Source organism: Perognathus longimembris, chromosome 5 (genome assembly GCF_023159225.1).
Source record: "Perognathus longimembris pacificus isolate PPM17 chromosome 5, ASM2315922v1, whole genome shotgun sequence".
NCBI lineage: Eukaryota > Metazoa > Chordata > Mammalia > Rodentia > Heteromyidae > Perognathus > Perognathus longimembris.
This window is the reverse complement of record NC_063165.1, coordinates 41,103,798-41,127,098: the sequence shown is the minus strand read 5'-3', so window position 1 is coordinate 41,127,098 and position 23,301 is coordinate 41,103,798. Positions and strand designations below refer to the sequence as shown.

Sequence of the window (23,301 nt, the reverse complement as noted above, 5' to 3'; positions counted from 1 at the left end):
ATTGTAGTCATAAGTTGGCATGTTGAATTGAATCCTCTTTGTATAATTGTTTAAAGATAACAGTAAATTAAAAACATTTCATAGAGATGTCTTTACATAAAATTTATTTGTCCAGAGAAAATGGAGCATTTTGGCAGAATAGCATAAGGTTTGATAAATGGATTTTTCCCCCTATCTAGTGGAGAGGCATAGAAAGAAGAAAATCAATGCTGGGATAAACAGAATAGGAGAGCTCATCCCATGTTCCCCTGCTCTGAAGCAGGTAAGAATACACTTTATTTTCATTCCTGTTTTGGGTACAGACTACTTTCTAAATTGTTTCAGTGCTTGGAATGATTGCTTTTTATTAGTTTACATTAGTTGGATAGGTAAGGATTTCATTGTTTCATCTCTACACATGTTTACATTGTATAGAATGATTATCTTACTGTTTTTTCCTGCCATATATGGAAGGTTTTGAGGAGCTACTAATGGCATTATTCTTTTTTTTTTTTTTGCCAGTACTGGGCCTTAGACTCAGGGCCTGAGCACTGTCCCTGGCTTCTTTTTGCCACTTGAGCCACAGCGCCACTTCTGGCCGCTTTCTGTATATGTGGTGCTGAGGAATTGAACCCAGGGCCTCATGTGTAGGAGGAGGCAAGCACTCTTGCCACTAGGCCATAGCCCCAGCCCCATGGAATTATTCTTTATTAGTTTAATTTTCTATCTACTTCTAATTTTTTAAATTTTTTTGGAAACTAGATACATTTTAATGGAAAGCAAAATTCAAAACAACTCTTTCAGAAAACAGAAATATCCAACCCTTTTCCCACACATTGGAACTTGCTTTGTCCTCAGAGCACCCCCAATCTGCATGTGTACGCACAATTCATTTACATGTACCTATATTTCCAACAGTTTCTTATAACAGTGTTCTACAGAGCCAAATCAAATCTAGACCCTTTTATTTGTTTGTTTGTTTTTTTTTTTTGGCCAGTCCTGGGCCTTGGACTCAGGGCCTGAGCACTGTCCCTGGCTTCTTCCCGCTCAAGGCTAGCACTCTGCCACTTGAGCCACAGCGCCCCTTCTGGCCGTTTTCTGTATATGTGGTGCTGGGGAATCGAACCTAGGGCCTCGTGTATCCGAGGCAGGCACTCTTGCCACTAGGCTATATCCCCAGCCCTCTAGACCCTTTTAAGTTATGTTCCTAAAAGTCACTAAAGTCCTAAAAGTTACTAAGTTAGTCTCATGATTATCTTTAGATATATCCCAGTGTGTTTATTAGGCAATTTTTTTAATGTTGTCCATTCATGCTTTTTTACTTTCTAATTGTTTTTTGTTTGCCAGTCTTGGGACTTGAACTCAGGGCCTGGACGCTGGCCCTGAGCTTCTTTTGCTCAAGGCTAGTACTCTACCACTTGAGCCACAGCGCCACTTCTAGCCTTTTCTGTTTATGTGGTATTAAGTGATCAAACCCAGGGCTTCATGCATGCTAGGCAAGCACTCTACCACTAAGCTACATTCCCAGCCCTCTTTCAAAATTCTTTACCAGAATCTTGCAGGGATCTCCTGTTTCATATTCTCTTCATGCCCTCCCTGTTTTTTGAACCTAGCTGTCACTAAATAACCCTGTCTGGGTTATGAACCCGCTCTGTTCCTATCCTAGTCTCCAGAGTGATGGGTTACAGGCATTACAGGTGTGTGCCATTACATCCAGCATCTCCAAGCCCTCTTAACTCCTGATAGTACTTAAAAATCTCAGCTTAGTGCACAATGAGATTAAAACCAATTCATTGGAAATAAAACAGATTATTGGAACAATATGGAATATATATTGGACATTTTTAGTTTAAAAATGACATGCCACTCCCAAGTTATAACCACTAATAAAATGTTGTTACTCATATCTTCATAAGTATTTCTGTCATATATCCTGTGTCATTCCTAATCTGCTTTGTCACTTTGACTCAGTGGCACACATTCCACTGTTCCTTACATATCTCACTTCTTTTTAATGGTTCTGTGGTGTTCAGCTATCATGGGAAATGATCATGTCTAGTCACTTTTTGTTGTTGGTGGTGGAGATTAGAGTTTCATAGTCACTTTTCTGCCCATGCTGGCTTTGAGCCGAGATCCTCAAATCTCAGCCTCTTGTGTAGCTAGGATTACCTGAGCCCCTGGTACCTAGCTTAGTCACTTTTTTTGTTAATTAATGTTCAATAATATTTGTAATATTTAACATAGTAAGGAACTTAAAAGACATTAATTTACCTGCTTCCCAACCGTAGCACAGATTTCAGAGGCAGCCGTTCTCAACTATTTCTTCTGATAGTTATATTTTTAAATAAAATACATTATGTCTTAGTTTTTCCATGTTAGCTGTAATTTATCAAAATCCTGTTATGTTTTGTTCCTGGATTTCACTTTCTTGATCCTCCTGACACAATTCTGTCACAACTTTTCCTTAAGACAATATTCAAATTTTATGTTATAAAGACTATGTAGTATAGTAGATTATTAAAAGGAGAATACTTGTGTGTTTTATTTCATATGAAATTTTTGAAATTCTTGAGTTAATAATTGCCTTACAAGTTTTCATTTGCTTAATTTCTTGTGTACTTATCTTTAATTCTTTCCACACTTCTGACAAGCTTTATACAGTTTGAGTCCCCTCGCCCCCCCGCCCCGCCACTGCCTGCCCCAATCCTGGGCCTAGCACTGTTCCTGCCTTCTTTTTCTTCTTCTTTTTTTCCCTTAAGACTAGCGCTCTACCTCTTGAGCAACAGCACCACTTCGGCTTTTTCTGTTCATGTGGTGCTGAGAAATCAAACACAGGGCTTCATGCACGCTAGGCAAGCACTCTACCACTAAGCCACATTCCCAGCCCCCTTAATACAGTTTTCTAGGTAGTCAGATGTACTACATACTTTCCATTTTCCTTGTTTTTCTTTTGAGACTTTACTTCTGGAACACTCTGTCTTCTGTTTTCAATACCAACCATTTTTTCCCTATTCATGCTCTATTTTTAATTTCTGCTTTCATATTTTTAATTTCCAAGAGTTTATTTCTTATTCTGTTTCTTTTCATTCCATATGCTTATTCTGTGCATTCAATATCATTTCACCTCTAAGTGTTATATAGTTTTGTTGTTGTTTTGTACTGGTTCTGAGGCTTAATCTTAGGACCTAGCCTCTGTTCCTGAGCTTTATGCTTAAAGCTAGCACTCTACCACTTGAGCAACAACTCCACTTCCAGCTTTTTGGTGGTTAATTGGAGATAAGAATCTCACTGACTTTCACGCCTGGGCTGGCTTCCAACTGTGATCCTTAGATCTCTGTCCTGAGTAGTTAGGCTTACAGGTATGAGCCACTGGCACCTAGTTGAATGTTATATAGTTTTTTCTTTAATTTTCTGTATTTACTTTCTGATTCCCTTTTTTCTCTTTTGTTTGGATGTTTTGTCTTTGTTTTTGCAGTTTTTCCTTAGATGTTTAGTGTTTGAGAATCAGGCATTAAACATGTGATCAAATAAGTTTGTCTTTTGGAGGTCTAGATATTGTATGATTAGGTAGCTTGCTAGATTTTTGTTTTGTATTGCTTTTCTTTTTTTTTTTTTTCTGGTCCTGGGACTTGAACTTGGGGCCTGGGCACTGTCCCTGAACCTTTTTGTGCTCAAGGCTAGCAATCATCCACTTGAGCCACAGCGCCACGTCTTTTTCTGAGTAGTTTATTGGAGATAGGAGTCTCATGGACTTTCCTGCCTGGGCTGGCTTCAAACTGTGATCCTCACATCTCAGCCCCCGAGTAGCTAGGATTACAGATGTGAGCCACCAGCACCTGGCTTGTTTTGCTTTTTTTTTTTTTTTGGCCAGTCCTGGGCCTTGGACTCAGGGCCTGAGCACTGTCCCTGGCTTCTTCCCGCTCAAGGCTAGCGCTCTGCCACTTGAGCCACAGCGCCGCTTCTGCCCGTTTTTTCTGTATATGTGGTGCTGGGGAATCGAACCTAGGGCCTCGTGTATCCGAGGCAGGCACTCTTGCCACTAGGCTATATCCCCAGCCCCTTGTTTTGCTTTTTGTCTGCTTGGGTGTGTAGAACTCAATAATATCAGTATATTGGTGTTTATATTTTTTCCACTGGAGAAGTAGTTACTAATTTTTTTCAAGGGAAAAAAACTATAAAATCTTATCAGTTGTTCTTCCCAACTGTACATGCCCTACCCTGTGTCTTCAGACCAAGGATTCACAACTGTAACCTAGCTGTTCAGAATGTTGACATTGATGCCAGCCAGGCACTTGTGGTGCATGCCTGTAATCCTGGCTACTCAGGAGGAAAGTCCATGAGGCTCTTATCGCCAGTTAATCACCAGAAAACTGGAAATGGAGCTGTGACTCAAAGTGGTCCAGTGCTAGCCTTGAGCAGAAAAGCTCAGGGACAGTGCCCAGGTCCTGACTACCACCACCACCAACAACAACAAAGTTTGAGATTGGCAGGTTACCGGTCATAGCTTGCCCAGGGAAAAAGTCTGTGAACCTCCATCTTCAGAATAACCAGCAAGGAACAGGGAGGGAATGCCAGCTGAGTAAGGAAGCCCAGCAAGCATAAGACATTGAGTTCAAATCCTGATACTGCCAAAAAAAATTATAAAGAACAAAGGAATATTTTGATGTAAAATTCAGTTTATGGAAAAGCTAAACAAACTAGGAATATCACAGCAAAATCCAGCCAAGTAAAGTGGTTTTTCAACATATTATTTAGTATAATTTGTTCTGGTGGTTAAAAGAATAGAGAATAATATTATAGTCTATGTTTACATGACTTTGAAGATCCTCTCTGACTTTTTTTCCCACCACTCCTCATGTAGATCCTTTTTGTCCTACTATTCCTCACGTAGATCAACCTGACCCTGCTCACCTACTTGCTGTCCTTCAGCTTGCCAAGCCCAGCCCCACCAAAGAGACTTTGCTTTATGACCTCATGGCCTGGACCTCTTTCTCTTATATATCCATACTACCTTTTTTTTTCTTTGTGTGTGTGTGTGTGTGTGCGCGCGCACGCGCATTTCGCCAGTCGTGAGGCTTGAACTCGGAGCCTGGTAGTTAATTGGAAATAAGAGTCTCACAGACTTTCCTGCTCAGGCTGGCTTCAAACCATGACCCTCAGATCACAATTTCCCAAGTAGCTAGGATAACAGGCATGAGCCATCAGTGCCCAGACCATACAGTTTCTTAGTTTTATTTTTCTTCTCCAAGTACCACTATTCTATTCTGGTGCCTGAAGCAGAGCCTAACACATAATATATGCTCAATAAATATTTAATAAAGGTAAACAGTAAAAGCTTTAGAACATGGTACCTGCTGTAAATTTTGAAAAGTTAAGTAGCACATATATGTAATAAAGTCAAAGCTTTTAAGGTTCACCCAGAAAATCATTAACTGTCAGTGAAACTTTTAAGTGGTTAATTTTCTTTGGCAGAGCAAGAATATGATCCTGGACCAAGCCTTTAAATATATAACAGAATTGAAAAGGCAAAACGATGAACTCCTGCTTAATGGAGGAAATAATGAACAAGGTAATGACTGGAGATTCTCAGGATTTTTTTTTTTGTTGTTATTTGTTAGATTCTTAGGTGTTTGTGCACAGTGAAACTTACTTTAGAGTATAGAAATCTTCATCCCTTCCCCTCAAAAAAAATAGTAAGGCCTTCATTGCAAGTAAAATCATTTTAGTTTAACTTGTCTCTCCCTCATTTAGATTAACTGTAATCTTGCATACACACATCAATTTGGTTTTGGACTCATTTTGCCTAGTCCATGATACTAGTACTAAAACTCCTTTATTCCAATTGGATCTTATAGGTAGAGAAATCCAGCATAGAATGTGGAGTGTTCTTCTCAGTGTAATGTAAAAACAAGGTAGGATAGACCTGTGCTGTCTTAACTCAAAAGACCAGAAAGCTCAGTTCATAGTGGTTTTCACATTGATTGATACAGTGTGTATACCAAAACAACTGGATATTGTTGATTTTTAGTTGTATTTTTTATGCTGTCAAATGAGTTATTTTCTTACAAGCATTGGAGAGAGGCTAAAAAGAAAAATGGCCCAGACAACTGTAAAACTCAGAGTGATAGGCCAGTTTGAATAAGCCTTTATTTCTGGCTCTGACAACCAAAAAAGTTTCCTATGACAGCTCAATAGGCCACATTCGAATGAGAAAAGCAAGGCAGAATTTGCAGAGGTAGGGACAGTTTATTGTAATGTGTAGGAAGCATGTTGAGAAACCTGTCCAGGAGATCAACATTCAGAATGCTTTTTTCCCCCCACTTTTAATTAAATAATAGCTGACCCTTTACTGGGTCAGCCTTTTATGGTCTAGGCCCTTGTCTGTCATGCTATCAGACAGTTAGATATAGTAGTGTTTGGGAAACACTGAGAGGTCCTCCACAAAGGTGTGGGAATGCCAGAAAGAGACATAAACTTTTCCTGTAAATGCTTGGTACAGTTAGGTGTTACCATTGTTGTTACTATTACTAAATTAGTGCAAAAACTGCCAGGCTTTACAGTCCAGTAAGTGAGAGCATTGATGCTTATTATTTGGTGCCTTGTATTTGGCTTATAATTTCTAATATCCATGGCACACTAGCATCTGTATTTCCTAGCTTCAGTAATTGAGAAAATGATCTGTTAGTCTCCACTCATCCTTATTGAAATGGAGCTTTCAGTTCAGGCTACCTCATGGGATATGCTTAAGAGGATTGGCTGGGTTAGGTGAGGCAGAGAAAAGAATGCCTATCACTATGGCAAGGCAGTTGGGGATGTTTATAGGGTTCCCGAACATAAATGCCAACAGCCAAACTTGCCCATGGTGAAGCTGTCTCCCTTAGAAAGGGGAAGGATATGTCAGACACCCTCACTGCTCAACAGTACCTTGGCCTTACCACTGGAAACATAGGTCCCGGTGTTGATGCTGTCTTTCTTCAGTGTTCATAACTGACTTCTGATAGGTTCTCACTCCTGTTGGCCTCCATTGTTTCAGAGGGTAGAATAGAAACTAAGACAATTGCAAAAAGAGCCCCAAGTCATGCAAGCGGTTGTAGCATTTGAATATATTACATAGCTACTCAGTGTGATTTTCTGAAATCAGTATGTCATCCCTTCTTTCCCCTGTGTACTTGCACTACTAGAAAGCTTGGAATGGAGAATTCTGAAATCTATACCATTATGAGTGATTTTTTTCGTTATTGTTGATTGGCCTTTAAAGATTAAAAAAAAAAAGAGAAAGACTTACATTAACAAAGTTCAAGAATCTCAGTTGAGATATTTCAAATACTAGGAATCAAATTCAGTAGCTTAGTATATAATTCCTTCTTGGTTGGGTATTCACTTGTGTTTTTAAATTTTGTTTCTAATATTATAGCTGAAGAAATAAAAAAGCTACGAAAACAACTGGAAGAAATCCAAAAAGAAAATGGCCGATATATCGAGTTGCTGAAAGCAAATGACATATGCTTATATGATGACCCCACAATCCACTGGAAAGGAAATCTTAAAAACTCAAAGGTGTCTGTTGTTATTCCATCCGACCAGCTTCAAAAAAATATCATTGTTTATTCCAACGGGAGTCAGCCTGGTTCAAACAGCCAGGGAACAGCTGTTCAAGGGATAGCCTTTAATGTTGGTCATAATTTACAAAAGCAGACTGCCAATGTGGTGCCAGTACAGAGGACTTGCAATCTTGTGACTCCCGTGTCTATTTCTGGAGCTTACCCTTCGGAAAACAAGCCATGGCATCAGACGACGGTTTCTTCATTGGCTGCCAACCAGTCTGTTCCTCTTTGTCTTCCTGCTACCATTTCCACTCAAAATATTTTGGAGCTTTCCACCTCTGAAAGTGAATCGAGTATGCTTGGTGCCACTACTGGCTCACTGATTGCTGTGTCTGTGGGGCCTGAACCTCACCAACTTCGTTCCTTGCAAACATGTGTCAATGAGAAAAACACTGCAGAAAATAACAATGGGCAAGAGAGCCCCAAATTGCTAAAGAAAACAGCCCCTTGTGTTACAGGCATTCCCCAGAGCTCCTCAGCAGCTGCCACAAAAGCCCAAGCATACCAGGGCCCCAAGTCCTGCCAGGACTTCCGAGGCAATTTTCAGAACACCTTTGTTGTTGCAGTGACTTCCACAGTCAGCTCGCAGCCTCCCAGTTCTGCAGGCCATGCTTCTTCAGCGAGCATGAGCAAGAGCACAGACTCGGCAAATACCACCACCGTGGTAGCACCATCTGCCCCTGGAGTCGGGAAGACCGCCACTCCAGCAAGCACTCTTTCTGCAAACTCCTTGGACAATGGTTGGACTCTTTCTTGTTCTTTGCCTTCTTCAAGTGTTAGCACTTCTGATTTGAAAAACATTAGTAATAGCCTTACCCGAATTTCTTCAGCTGGAAACACACAAACAACATGGACTACTTTACAATTGGCAGGAAACACAATTCAGCCCTTAAGCCAGACACCAGCATCTACTGTGTCTCCAGTATTAAATGAGCTTGGTACCAGCCCTACCACAAGCAACCACAGTAGACATGTGACTACAGGCATCAACTTAAATAATTCCCTTCCAGAAGATGGGCAGCCAGCTGAGCACGTAGTAGTAACCTCTCCTTCCTGTTCATCTTTACCTATGCAGCCACTAGTTGCCCAGCCACAAATGAAATCTCAGCCTCCCAAAAATATCCTTCCACTGAATTCAGCAATGCAAGTGATTCAGATGGCTCAGCCAGTTGGGTCAGCTGTCAATGCAGCTCCAGCAAACCAAAACGTCATCATTCTTCAGCCACCCAGCACAACGCCATGCCCAACAGTTATGAGAGCAGAAGTTCCCAACCAAACTGTAGGTCAACAGATTGTCATCATACAGGCAGCCAATCAGAATCCACTGCCACTGCTCTCTGCTCCCCCTACTGCTTCTGTTCGACTCCCTGTCAATGGAGCCAGTACTCTAATAGGGTCTCATAATTCAGTGCAAAATGTTTCAACCCCTCAGACTTTTGGAGGAAAGCACCTTGTTCACATACTACCAAGACCTTCATCTCTATCCACATGTAATTCAACACAGACTTTTTCTGTTACAGTGTCAAACCAGCAACAGCCTCAAACCATTTCTTTAAATGGACAGCTCTTTGCTTTGCAGCCTGTGATGTCTTCATCAGGAACCACAAACCAAACCCCTATGCAAATTATTCAGCCCACCACCAGCGAAGATCCAAATACCAATGTTGCCCTGAATACATTTGGTGCTTTGGCCAGCCTCAATCAAAGCATATCACAGATGGCTGGGCAGAGCTGTGTGCAACTGTCTATTAGTCAGCCTGCCAATCTTCAAACTGCTGCAAATAGTCAAAGCACCCCAGCTAACTGTGTTTCTTTAACAACAACTATAGCACCTCCCTTGACCACAGAGAATTCAGCCCCACTATCTAGTACTTATAGTCTTGTGACTGCTTCCTCCATGAACAACACTGTCACGTGTTCGCCACCTGCCACAAAGTCAAAGAGATTGAGTAAGAAGCCAGGGGCCAAGAAACACATAGCAGCTAACAAGCTGGCATGTCCCTCGAATCCAGGCAGAGATGTGGGCAAGTTAGATTGCCCCAGCACCGAAGGTCCCAGAGAATCATCATCTAGTGATGGGCTGCTGGAAAGCCTCCCTGTTGTCCTGCCATCTCTCACCATGTCCCAGGCAAATACTGGAAGTGTTTCTGCTTCACATTCCTTGAACATTCTCAATTCTGAATCAGTCATTCCTGAGTCTGTCTCCAAATCGAAGTCAGCCGAGGAGTCTAGCTTACCCTCCCAAGAATCTGAAGCTAGTGAACATTTTGCAGTGGCCCCAGCAAAATCCAAAGACTCTACCCTCGCTTTGCCACAAGAGACATCTCAGGATAAAGCACCAATTAGTGTTGCACTGTCGGATGCCACCAAGTCCTCCGCTTCAGGCAGTGTGCCGATCCCATCTCCAAATAATGCCCAGAGTTTAGTTTCTCAGGTTTCCGGTTTGTCATCCACCTCAAGCTCTACAAGTACTGAGTGTGTTTCTGAGGTAGAAATCCTCACAGAACCTTGCCGAGCCCAACAGGAGTCACCGGATACAGTGCAAACGGCAAGTCTCTTCAAGGGGCAGGGTCTAACTACGTTGCTGTCTGATCTTGCTAAAGAAAAGAACCCTCAGAAATCCTCTCTTTCAGTCCAAATGGATCATTCTGACTTTTCATCAGAAAATTCTAAGGTAGTTGATCCCAGTGTTGATTCACAGTCCAAACAGGAACTACTACTGATAAACAGTGATGATCGAGACCCACCACAGCATCATCCCTGCCTCCCTGATCAAGAGGTTATTAATGGTTCTCTGCTCACCAGCAGGCAGGCTGACTCTCCCATGTCAACCAGCTCTGGCAGCAGTCGTAGTTTCTCAGTCGCATCCATGCTTCCTGAAACAGCTAGAGAAGATGTGACCAGCGCAACAACAAATACATGTGAAAGCTGTACCTTCGCAGAGCAAACTGATATAGTAGCTCTTGCAGCAAGAGCTATTTTTGACCAGGAGAACATTGAGAAGGGAAGAGTTGGTATCCAGGCTGATATAAGGGAAGTTACTTCCAAGCCTTCTGAAACGTCATCTTTGGAGGGAGACCAGCCTTTCAAATCACAAATGCCCAGAGAGAATGACACAGGCCAGACAGAAGCAACACCAAGTGAATTTAACTCTCAAGATTCAATTGAGGTAACAGTGGATAGACCCCTGGAAAAACCAAGTTGTTCTGTAGGAATTAAAACATCAAATGCATCCTTACAAGTTTCAGCTTCCCAGCCACCAAGTCTTACCAGCTTAAGTGTGAATAATCTCATCCATCAGAACAACATCAGCCATCCTATGGTTAGCTGTTCAGGTTTAGCCCAAACTTCGGAACAAGCACCTGTTCCGGTGACAGTTAATCCGACTGTTTCATCCAGCTCCTATGGCAGCCAGCCTCCTGGACCATCTCTGATAACAGAATATTCCCAGGAACAGCTGAGTACTATGACTACTGCCATCCCAAATTCACAGACTCAAGAGTCTCTTCTGAAACCAAGTCATGAAAGCCGTAAAGATTCTGCAAAGCGCACTGTCCAAGAGGACCTTTTGCTGTCTTCAGCCAAACGCCAAAAACATTGCCAGCCAGTGCCCCTCAGGCTTGAAAGTATGCCCCTGATGAGCCGAACTCCAGACAGCATTTCTGATCAGACGCAAATGATGGTTAGTCAGATCCCTCCCAACTCTTCAAACTCAGTCGTGCCTGTTAGCAACCCAGCAGCACATGGAGATGGCCTTAAAAGATTATTTCCACCTGGTAACAACTTTGTGGCTCCTACTCTGAGGCAAAGTGAAGTTCAGTGTAGTTCTCAGCCTTCAGTTGCTGAGCAGCAGCAGCAGCAGCAGCAAACTCAGACAAATCCGCATCTCCAGGCCCTCCAGCAGCATGTTCCTGCTCAAGGGGTCTCCCACCTTCACAGTAACCACCTGTACATAAAACAGCAGCAGCAAGCAGGGCAGTTAAGAGAGCGGCATCATTTGTATCAACTACAGCATCATGTACCTCATGCTGAGAGTGCTGTCCATTCTCAGCCCCACAGTGTGCACCAACAGAGAACTCTGCAGCAGGAAGTTCAAATGCAGAAAAAGAGGAATCTTGTCCAGGGCACTCAGGCCTCTCAGCTCTCCTTACAACCAAAGCACCATGGAACAGAGCAATCCAGACCCAAGAGTGGTCAGCCACATCCCCACCACCAGCAGATACAGCAACAGATGCAGCAACACTTTGGAAATTCCCAGCCAGAGAAGAGCTGTGAAAACCCTTCAACTAGCCGGAACCACCATAGCCATCCCCAGAACCATCTCAATCAAGACATTATGCATCAGCAACAGGATGTCGGAAGCAGACAGCAAGGTTCTGGGGTCTCTTCTGACCATGTATCTGGACACAATCCAATGCAGAGACTTTTGCCATCAAGGGGTTTGGAACAGCAGATGGTGTCCCAACCAAGTATTGTGACCAGACCTTCCGATATGACCTGTACTCCACACAGGCCAGAGAGAAATCGAGTTTCAAGTTATTCTGCCGAGGCACTTATTGGAAAGACATCTTCTAATTCTGAGCAGAGGATGGGTATATCAATTCAAGGCTCCAGAGTTTCAGATCAGCTTGAAATGAGAAGCTATCTTGATGTTCCCAGAAATAAGAGCATAGCTATTCATAATATGCAGGGTCGCATGGACCACCCTGTCGCCTCAGATATCCGCCTTTCTGAATGTCAGACATTTAAACCAAGTGGAGCCAGTCAACAGCCCCAGAGTAATTTCGAAGTACAGTCTTCAAGAAACAATGAAATTGGTAACCCTGTATCATCACTGAGGAGTATGCAGTCCCAAGCTTTTCGAATTAGTCAGAACACTGGCCCGCCACCAATTGACCGGCAAAAGAGATTACCTTATCCACCAGTGCAGAGCATCCCCCCAGGAAATGCTCTTCCACCAAGGGACAGTGAAAACCCATGCCACCAGAGTTTCATGCAGAGTTTGCTTGCCCCTCACCTGGGCGATCAGATCATTGGAAGCCAGAGATCACTCTCAGAACATCCAAGAAATACACAATGTGGACCATCCTCCGCAATTGAATATAGCTGTCCTCCGACTCATGAAAGTGTCCATATTAGAAGAGAGAGTGAGAGTCAGAATAGGGAAAGTTGTGACATGTCTTTAGGTGCTATGAACACCAGGAATGGCACCTTGAGTATTCCTTTTTCAAGTTCTTCTTCCTCGGGAGAGATTCAAGGTCGAAACACAAGTCCCAACGTCTCTGTACAGAAGTCCAATCCCATGAGGATTACTGACAGTCATGGAACCAAGGGCCACATGAACCCACCTGTCACCACCAACATGCACGGGGTTGCAAGGCCGGCTTTGCCACACCCAGCTGTGTCTCATGGAAGTGCTGAGCCAGGGCCTCCTGTGCGCCAGGCTAATTCTTCAGTTCCCCAGAGATCAAGACATCCCCTGCAAGACAGTAGTGGATCCAAAATCCGTCCGCCTGAAAGGAATCGTTCTGGAAACCAAAGGCACAGTAATGTCTTTGATCCAAGTCTTCCCCATCTTCCTCTCTCTACTAGTGGCAGTATGATTCTTGGACGACAACAGCCTTCTACAGAGAAGAGAGGAAGTATTGTTCGTTTCATGCCTGACAGTCCCCAAGTACCTAATGATAATTCAGGTCCTGATCAACATACGCTATCACAAAATTTTGGCTTTCCCTTTATTCCGGAGGGCAGCATGAATCCACCAATAAATGCTAACTCTTCTTTCATTCCACAGGTCACTCAGCCCAGTGCCACTCGAACTCCAGCCCTCATTCCAGTAGATCCCCAAAATACTTTATCCTCCTTTTATCCTCCCTATTCTCCTGCTCATCCGCCGCTGTCCAATGATATTTCAATCCCCTATTTTCCTAATCAAATGTTCTCCAATCCTAGCACAGAGAAAGTAAACAGTGGAAGTTTAAATAATCGGTTCGGATCAATTTTATCTCCTCCTAGACCTGTTGGCTTTGCCCAACCAAGTTTTCCTCTTCTCCCGGATATGCCCCCAATGCACATGACCAACTCACACTTATCCAATTTTAATATGACATCTTTGTTTCCAGAAATAGCAACAGCTCTTCCTGATGGCTCAGCAATGTCACCTTTGCTTACAATAGCAAACTCTTCTGCCTCTGACTCTTCCAAGCAGTCCTCAAATAGACCTGCCCACAACATAAGCCATATTTTAGGTCATGATTGCAGTTCTGCTGTTTAAATACATGTAAACTAGATGTAAAGGTATTGGATGGGATCACAAGCGTGCTTGTGGGTGCATACACACATGTGCATTGAGAGAGAGGTTGTGTGTGTGTGTGTGTGTGTGTGTGTGTGTGTGTACATCTGTTTGTATAATCTTGTTTCACTTAGCTTTGGATTGTAGGGAAGCCAAGCCACAGATAATGCAAATACTGGGTTGCCAAAAAGAAGTCATTTATTTTTAAATGTATGGTGTGTTTTTATTTTTTTAATCTTTCAGGCATATTTACACATACATGTTTGACATATAGGCTTACGTTCCCTAAATACTAACCAAATATAAGTTGATGGTCATCATCTTGGCATATGCTGCGTGGTAGGAAGGGACTAAGGTTTTAAACCTGGGTTATTGATAATTGTAAACTAGACAGTTGAAGTAGTTGATAAAACATGATGGCTTATTACTCAAGGTTGGCTGATAGCCAAATCTAAAACACAGTTACTTTTTCATGGCAGGTATTGAATTGATACTGAATCAAATGCCCATATTAAAACTCAGTAATAAATGAATTATTTATCAGCTTTCTAAGGTTTGGTTTAAGTAGTCTTTTTTTTTTATTGTAATTATTCATCAATTATCTAAGCTCCTTGACTTTTTTTTCAAAGTAGGGAGCTACATTATCCTTTATTGTGCCAAGATGGTCTGAAGCAAAGTCTTCCTCATATAATTAGTCTTCAAAATAGAAAGCTAAAGGGTAAAGTACGTAAATATTCTCCATTTTGTTTTTGCATTATGTATTGGGCTCTGAGATAAGAGTAAGTCACATTGTAGAGTCTCATGGGTTCACTTGACCATTAGAGTTTCAACTGAATTTTGATTTAGTGTTCTCTTTTTATTTTATTTATTTTATGCTGAAATAAATTCTTTCCCATTCATTGAAATATTAGGACTGCTCAATAAATCATGAGTTCATAATTTACAAATTTATGTAAGCTTTTAAAAATATTTCTGAACAGAATTTTAAGTTCTCAGTGTTTTCATTTGCTGATATTTATATTTTAAATATGATATTGTATATTGCATTATTATCTTCATAAAAGTTGTACAAGAAAATGAATTATTTTTCATGATAGGTGTGAAATGGTGCTTTAGAAAAAAATTTTATATACATCCTTGTATGTGTGTGTATGTGAGAGTTTGTGAAAACAGACATTTTAAAAGTAAAACTAGTCCTTAGTATTCCCTAATGTGTATATACTTCAAAGTAATGTGTACACAATACATAGAATCTTATCTGTCAGTTAAAATTAATAAATGAATTTGAAACATAATAGGCTTGCCATCTGAAAATGGGAAATTGAGACCTATAGAATCATAAAAAAAAACAAAACCCAGCAACCTTGAGGTAGATAGATGGGTTTCTTTTATCCTCCGGCCCACTGAAACTAATAATAAAATGTAAAGCATATTTTCAATTTTAAAAACCATGTAAAAACCTATGTTTTTATTTTAAATCTGTAAAATGATGGTTTCATTGTTATATTCTGGTAAAAATGGAATGGGAAGGAGAAATGCATAAATATTGTTTGTTTCTCTGTTAAAGCAGTGATCACAGGGACCAGCTACCCCGTGCCCCCCCGTACCCCCCCTCACCCCCCTTCATGCTCAGAAAGCCTCCCAAGTACTGGTCAGAGCAGTTATCAGTGAAAACTCAACAAAAGGGACTTGGGCTTCTTCAGCTGTGACATCGGATCATTTTCCTGCCAACAAAGCAGGAGGGGGGTGGGGGGTGGGGAAGGTGGTATCAACAGGAGAAAGCTGTTTTTTCTCCCTTGAAAATGATCTTGGGGAAGAAGAAAGCTTCATAAATAGATTACTAAGACAATAGGTAGACATAGCATTTAAAGTTTTTGTTTGTTGGTTTTGTTTTTTGCCAGTCCTAGGGCTTGAACTCAGGGCCTGAGCACTGTCCCTGGCTTTTTTTTTTTTTTTTGCTCAAGACTAGCACTCTACCGCTTGAGCCACAGCACCACTTCTGGCTTTTTCGAGGCAGGCACTATTTTTTTTTTTTTTTTTTGGCCAGTCCTGGGGCTTGGACTCAGGGCTTGAGCACTGTCCCTGGCTTCTTTTTGCTCAAGGCCACTCTGCCACTTGAGCCACAGTGCCACTTCTGGCCGTTTTCTGTATATGTGGTGCTGGGGAATTGAACCAGGGCCTCATGTATACGAGGCAGGCACTATTGCCGCTAGGCCATATCCCCAGCCCCTTCTGGCTTTTTCTATATATGTGGTGCTGAGGAATTGAACCCAGGGCTTCATGTATATGGGGCAAGCACTTTACCACTAGGCCATATTCCCAGCCCCATTTTAAAGTTTTTGACTGGAGAAAAAAATGAGATTTAGTACTTGTGTGTTAAATCTCTTAAGTGAACTTTAAGCTTTTACATCCAGATTTTTCTTTGTGGTTGAAAGGTCTAGTGTGCCAGTTCCTGGATGGGCAAGTTAGTATTTGACTATTCATTCTCCCTCTGCTCTTTTTCTGTCTCTCACACATACATCCCCTTGTCAGAGAGTTCTGAAGGACTAGGGATTGCTAAGTATAATTGGAACTAAAGTGACAGGCTAGGGAGAAACTCACTTTGTGTGTGTGTGTGTGTGTGTGTGTGTGTGTGTGTGTATGTATGTGTGTGCACGTATGCATGAGCACTGGTCCTGGGACTTGAACTACAGTGCCTGAGCAGCTGTTTCTAGCTTCGTTTGCTCAAAGGCTAGCTAATGCACTGCCACTTGAGTCACAGCTCCACTTCTGGATTTTTTTGTGCTTGCTTAGAGTCTCACAGACTACTCTGCCTGGGCTGACTTCAAACCAAGGTCCTCAGATCTCAGCCTCCTGAGTAGTTAGGATTACAAGTATGAGCCATTGGCACCTGGCTCTTTCTTTTTGTGTGTGTGATTAGAATCTTGCTAGGTGGCCAGACTAATTTTGAACTCCTGGGTCCAACTCATCCATCTTGCCTCAGCCTCCTTCAATCCTGGTGAGCTGGGGACTTGACTACAGGTGCTCAGCACCATTCCATTTGAGAGGCTGAAAGTTCTCAAAAGTCTGTAACTTTCAGGAGACAGCGTTTGCATTTCTCAGTGCGTCCACAAGCATACTATACTTTGATGTTGACTGAGTCTCAGGCTTACTTTACCAGTTGAAGAAAGATGTGATCATTTGCTAATAATCAGGCTTTTATGGTTCTAAATGTCTTATAGATATAATTCATATATAAGTTAGAGATTATTTCATGTATGGGCCCAAGTCTGAAATTGTTCACACCATTAGTGCTCTTAATTTAAAAGCATGAGTATTTATCAGCAGTATTGTTTTTAAGTATTTAATAATTAAAGCAACATGATTTGGGAGAGGACATTGTTATATAATAACTGGCGATATCCAGATTCAATTTTTTGCTGATGTAATAAGGAAAAAAAAGAAAGCAGTCAATTTTGGTTATAAAAAAATGTAATGTTATTCTAAGATTGCTAACATTTGATTCTATTTTTTAAAAAATCATTAAGACTAATTTAATAACACAAAGTTATATCTGAGTCATAAGTGGTCATTGATTACATCATTGCTCTTTTTTTTTTAGCATTATTGGTCATGTAGACTCACAGAAAAAGGTGATTCAACATTGAACAATAAGTTTTAATAATTTCAAATGTCTTCATGTGTAAACTTCCAATGCGTTGGTTAAACAAGTCGATCATAGAAGAAATTTGATACAACTTTTTCTTTAAAATATAGATAGCTTTGGAAGTGTTTGATATCACTTTAGGAGCTTTTGTTTTGTCTTATTATTGTAAGATCTCTTGGGATACCAAGGGTAGCATCATTGTTCTAAGTACATGCAGACTCTCACTGTGATCACGCTGAGATCTGACATGTCTGAACTGTGCAAAGGAAAGGGAGCAGCAGTCTCCAGTCACAGACAAGGGGTATGCAGAACTGCAATGAAGATCAACTTTTAAGGAGCAGACTTTTTTTTCTTTTTTGCCAGTCATGGGGCTTGAACTCAGAGCCTGGGCGATGTCCTTGACCCTCTATGTGCTCAAGGCTAAGAGCCACTTACGCTTTTTCTGAGTAGTTTATTGGAGATAAGAGTCTTATGGACTTTTCTGACTGGGCTGGCTTTGAACTGCAATCCTCAGATCTCAGCCTCGTGATTAGAATTACAGGTTTAATACACTGGCGCCAGGCCTAAGAATCAGACTTCTTAAAGCACACAATTATTCAAGCAGTTACTAGCTACTACATTTGCCTTGCTCTTGGCTTCTAACAGCCATTTCATGGAGAGGTCAAAACTAATACTAAAACAAAAACAAAAACGTGGATCCCTCTTAATGGAAGTAATTGGGAGTTTTAAGAAAGGATCAAGACTTACTAACATGCTTCTCAGCTTTCTCTTTCCTTCGATGCACCAGAACCTAAGCTCTGATTTGCTCCTACCTGCTCCTTGTCACACTGGTGACTGGGAGCCTGTGCATGTGCTTAGCAAGATAATTGCTCCTTTGCCTGGAAGCATTTATTGGGACAAGATAATTGCTCCTTGGCCTGCAAGCATTTATTGGGACAAGCATCTGTTAGGTCAGTGTGTGAGGGTGATTTGGTTTTGGGGACTGATGTGTCTCCTAGGCTCTTAAGGGGTGATAATCGTTTTTCCAAACAACATTAGAGCAAACTTGGTTTAATATTTTAGTGTGCCATATGGCTGTGTTCCTTGGTTTGGTGAACTGAATTTTTTCCCAGGGAACACTGAAGAAAGGGCACAAGAAAGTGTCAACAACATGAAATGGCCTAGGGCCATTGTCCTTGGGAACTTGAGAGTCATTGTGATTCTGTTACCCAGATAATTGCAGGCTTTGCCTATAGCAGTGTACACCCACAGGGCATCAGCCAGAAGAACTGGTGTGGAGTCCATTTCTGAGCAATGATTTTCAGATAGCCTGTCTGCAAATTCAAGACAGAAATTAACTTCTCCAGATGCCTTTTTATTTTTTTACTGTTTTTTTTTCCTTCTCCAAAGTTCTATAGAAAATGGTCTCTTTTTTACTTTCCTCTGTCTGTATTCTACTCTCTCTGTGTTAGTTTCTACTAGAGTGTGGAATCACATTTATACTTAGGCAGTCTAGATACACAGGAAGAAGGTATTGAGGTCCTTGTGGGACACCCAGCTTCTAGTTCTGTCCCTATGCCTCTGCCCTGGTACTGCACTTTAACCTGGAACTGTGCCTCTGGTCCTTAGGCCAGATACTGGAACATATCACTCACCCATTCCCCCCTGTGAAAGCAAAAGGCCATCTGGGACGGTACCTGCTGGGTCAGCAGACACCTTGTAGAAGACAAGTAGGATAGCCGGTGTTTCTCACTGTTGCCTTATCATGCTCGGAGCCATCTTTCAAAAAATGGGCTGGGAATATGGCCTAGTGGCAAGAGTGCTTGCCTCGTATACGTGAAGCCCTGGGTTCAATTCCTCAGCACCACATATATAGAAAACAGCCAGAAGTGGCGCTGTGACTCAAGTGGCAGAGTGCTAGCCTTGAGCAAAAAGAAGCCAGGACAGTGCTCAGGCCCTGAGTCCAAGCCCAGGATTGGCAAAAAAAAAAAACAAAAAACAAACACAAAAAAAACAAAAAACAACTTGCTAGTTAGTAGCCAAATTGCTTTTATACACAACATGTGCGTGGTGGTCAATTCTACATCCTGATGTCATCTTCCAGGCATGTGACTGTGGTCAGATGCTTCATAAACCAAGGTCAACAGGTTGAGAATGTTGGGTGTAACATGCAAATTGGTGTTATTTTGGAGACTGAGTAATCTATCACTAGAGCTTGTATGAGAAGTAGAAAACTTCATTTGTAATGTAACATTTTTACAAAGATGTTCTTTAATTTTGTTTTTGTCGCACAGCTACACACATAATTTGATCTATTGAGATCCTTTCTTCACTTTGTGAGACCTCTGTGCCCTCCCACCCTTCAGGTCTTAAAGTCAGCTTCACCTGTGAGGTCGCTGAGGCTGGACTTGACAATAGTGGTAAACTTTATGGGGAGTTGAACTGTTGATCTTCCAGAAGAAAGGGACCAGACAGTGTTGCTTAAGATGCTGCAGTTGTTACTGTGAAGAAAGATTCTTCCACTTTCAGCAGGTTATATATGTATATATCTATTTTCATTTTGGTAAAAAAAAGGAAAAATCTGAACATAATTACCTTCAGAAATTATTTATGGATAAACTGGGTGAGAAGCTTTCTGTAGAGCAGTCACCGGGAAAACAAAAAAATAATTTTAATGCTTCAATAGTGTAATATTTGTATCTATTACCAAGCCAGCAGTGTCTGCTGTCTCTCTGTCCTATTACTGTAAATCACCTGGTTTATAATTCTAATGGAAAAAAAATCTGTTTTGTAATAAAATACAGAGCAGATGTGTATACTATGATCAGATTGTACTACAGTTGTAAATAAGAATAGGTCCTGTTTATTTTGACATCTTTTTACAAATGCATTGTATTAGGGTGTGAATATTCCAAACCATGCTCTTGTTTAAAGTTTTGAAATTTTTATTGTTAAATGTAACATTTTAATGGTTGTAATAATTATTTGTATAGATATAAATATAGTATTTTATTTAAGAAAATAAACTTTGCATTTTTGCATTGTGAATTCTGCTTCTTCTGATCATTGCATGTGCTAATTTAATCCTGCTTGTCTTTAGTTACTAAAGTATTATTTTTAAGCAGCCTTCAAATTTTGCCAGAATAGGACCAGAAGTATGGTCCTATTCAAGTAGTAGAGCATCTATCTACCTAGCAAGCTTAAGGCCTTGAGCTCAAACCCAGAACAATCATAAGTAAATAAGTAAATAAAAATGATGTCTAATAAGGTTTGAAAATATGTAGAAGTGGTACAAGTAAATAGCACAAAGTGAAAGTGTAAATAAATTTTGCCTCCAATATTTCATTCCTGAAAAGTTGGGAATATAGTTAAGAAGTAGATTGTATAGTCAAAAGTTGTTTGTTGGGGGCTGGGAATATGGCCTAGTGGCAAGAGTGCTTGCCTCCTACACATCAAGCTCTTGGTTTGATTCCCCAGCACCACATATATGGAAAACGGCCAGAAGCGGCACTGTGGCTCAGGTGGCAGAGTGCTAGCCTTGAGCAAAAAGAAGCCAGGGACAGTGCTCAGGCCCTGCGTCTAAGCCCCAGGACTGGCAAAAAAAAAAAAAAGTTGTCATAATTTTAAGGATAACTAGAAAAAGAATAATATAGTAAGGTAAAACCAAATGTTAGTACAGAAGATAAACAAGAATAACAGAAATATTTGATTAATGCATAGAATCCAGTTTGAGCCTCACAATTTCCCTATTATTTTATCTTAGTGGTACTGGGGTTTGAACTTAACTTGGCAGACACTTAACATTTGAGCCATGTCTCTTTGCCCTCGCACTTCTAAAGTAAATAGGCTAATAGCAAAAGGTTAGATTTAAAATCAGTAAGTTAGAGTGATTATAGATTAAAATGTTCACTTACAATTTAAAAAGCAAACTAAATCTAAAGGCTGAACAAGCTATGTGATGTTTATGAGACACAGACATATTAAAACATCACACTTAAATGATGTGACCACTTTTCAAAAGAAAACTGATACACTATATCAAAACCAGAATATTAGAACCAAACATTTTGTTTCCTGCTGCTCGGCTGCCCCAAATCTGAATCAGAACCATTGGGTGCCACAGCACAAGAGAGCCAGTGACCACAGTCATTTTTAAAAGTTAATTACACATTCAGGGAATATGCAAATTTGTCAAGTGAGGAGAATCAGTGAGCTGGCTCCTTATAAGAAGGCGCTAGCATTTGGAGAGGGAGAAGAAGTAGGAAGGAGGACCTAAGTATAATAAAGGGGACAAAAAATATTCAGGATCTGGGTATGACAGGAATTTGCTGGTGGGATATTTTGATGATACTAGGGAAGGACTGCTTCTGGTTGGCTCATCCTAGTTGAGGTGGAACTGAAGGATTGGTGGAACTATTGAGCTTTTTGAAATTGAGTAAGTCTCAGTTAAACATCTCTGTGCATCCTGGCACATGTAATGGTTTATCCAAATATAATTTTGCTACTAAAGACTTCAGGAACTATTTTCTCATCACAAGAAAACCGACATTAAGGCAAGTAATTCAAGTAAAGAGGGACATTTTATAATAGCCAATTGTATAGGAAGACTTCTTAAAAATTCTAAAGTTGTCTATATTTTATAACATTGCTTTGAGCTATATAAAAAGAAATGATGCCAGACAATAGTGTCTAATACCTGTAATCCTAACTACTCAGAAGTCTGAGATCTGAGGACTGGTTTGGAGCCAGCCCAGGCAGGAATTTCCAATTAACCACTCAAAAGTAGAGCTATGCGTCAAAGTGGTAGAGCACTAACCTTGAGCAAAAGAACTCAGGAACAGTGCCCAGGCCCTGAGATGACAAAAAAAAAAAAAAAAGAAGGAAGGATTTTATTTTGGCTCACAGTTTCAGAGGTTTCAGTCCATAGTGAGCTAGTACTGTGATTTCTGTGCCTGTGGGAAGCAGCACATCATGGTGGAATGATATACTGGAGCAGAGCTGTTCGCCACATGGCATCAAGGAAACAGCATGGGGGAAAAGGGAAGGGAGTGACAAGGACCAGAGATAATCTTCAGAAGCATAGTCCAATGCCCACTTCCTTTAGCAAGGTCCTGCCTCTTAGTTTATACTTTATACCACTGGGGAGGGGAGCACTGATTATCCTAATCAAAACATTTAGTATTCCTGTCCAGGAGCTTGAACTCAGGGCCTGAACATTGTCCCTGTTTTTTTTTTTTTTCTCAAGGCTAGTACTCTACCACTTGAACTACAAAGTCACTTCCAGCTTTTTCTGTTTATGTGGTGCTGTTTATGTGTTTGTTTATGTGTGAGCTCTTTGGCTCAAGGCTAGTGCTCTGCCACTTGGAGCCACAGTGCCACTTTCCCCCCCTTTTTTGTTGGTAGTGGGGCTTGACCTCTGGGCCTAGGCACTGTCCCTGAGCTCTTCAGCTCAAGGCCAGCGCTCTACCACTTGAGACACAGCACCCCTTCCAGTTTTCTGGTGGTTAATTGGAGTCTCATTGATTTTACTGCATGGGATGGCTTTGAACTACGATCCTTAGATCTCAGCCTCCTGTGTAACTAGGATTACAGGCATGACTCACCAGCACCCAGCTTTTATTGCCATTCTTATCATACCTCAAGTGAAGAAACAGTATGTCCCAAGTCTCTCTCTCTCTCTCTCTCTCTCTCTCTCTCTATATATATATATATATATGTATGTATATATAATGCGGATACAAGGACTTGAATTCAAGACCTTGTGCTCTTTGTGACTTAACTATTTTCTTCTCAAGACTGGT

The 23,301-nt window shown here is 41.1% G+C and overlaps 1 protein-coding gene across 3 annotated transcripts in view; it reads left to right on the top strand.

Moving 5' to 3' along the window:
- Usf3 (upstream transcription factor family member 3) overlaps window positions 1–15,469 on the top strand; it is a 35,258-nt gene extending 19,789 nt beyond the window's left edge. Inside the window, exons 5-7 of one of the 3 annotated variants that reach the window (XM_048346632.1) lie at window positions 180–262; window positions 5,452–5,548; window positions 7,394–15,469. In XM_048346632.1, coding sequence (XP_048202589.1) covers window positions 180–262; window positions 5,452–5,548; window positions 7,394–13,857 — 6,644 coding nt within the window. In that variant the 3' untranslated portion in view covers window positions 13,858–15,469. Of the gene's footprint in view, window positions 1–179; window positions 263–5,451; window positions 5,549–7,378 lie in introns of all 3 variants that reach the window. The other 2 variants (XM_048346631.1, XM_048346633.1) reach the window with 2 other exon arrangements.
- The last annotated feature ends 7,832 nt before the right edge of the window (window positions 15,470–23,301 follow it).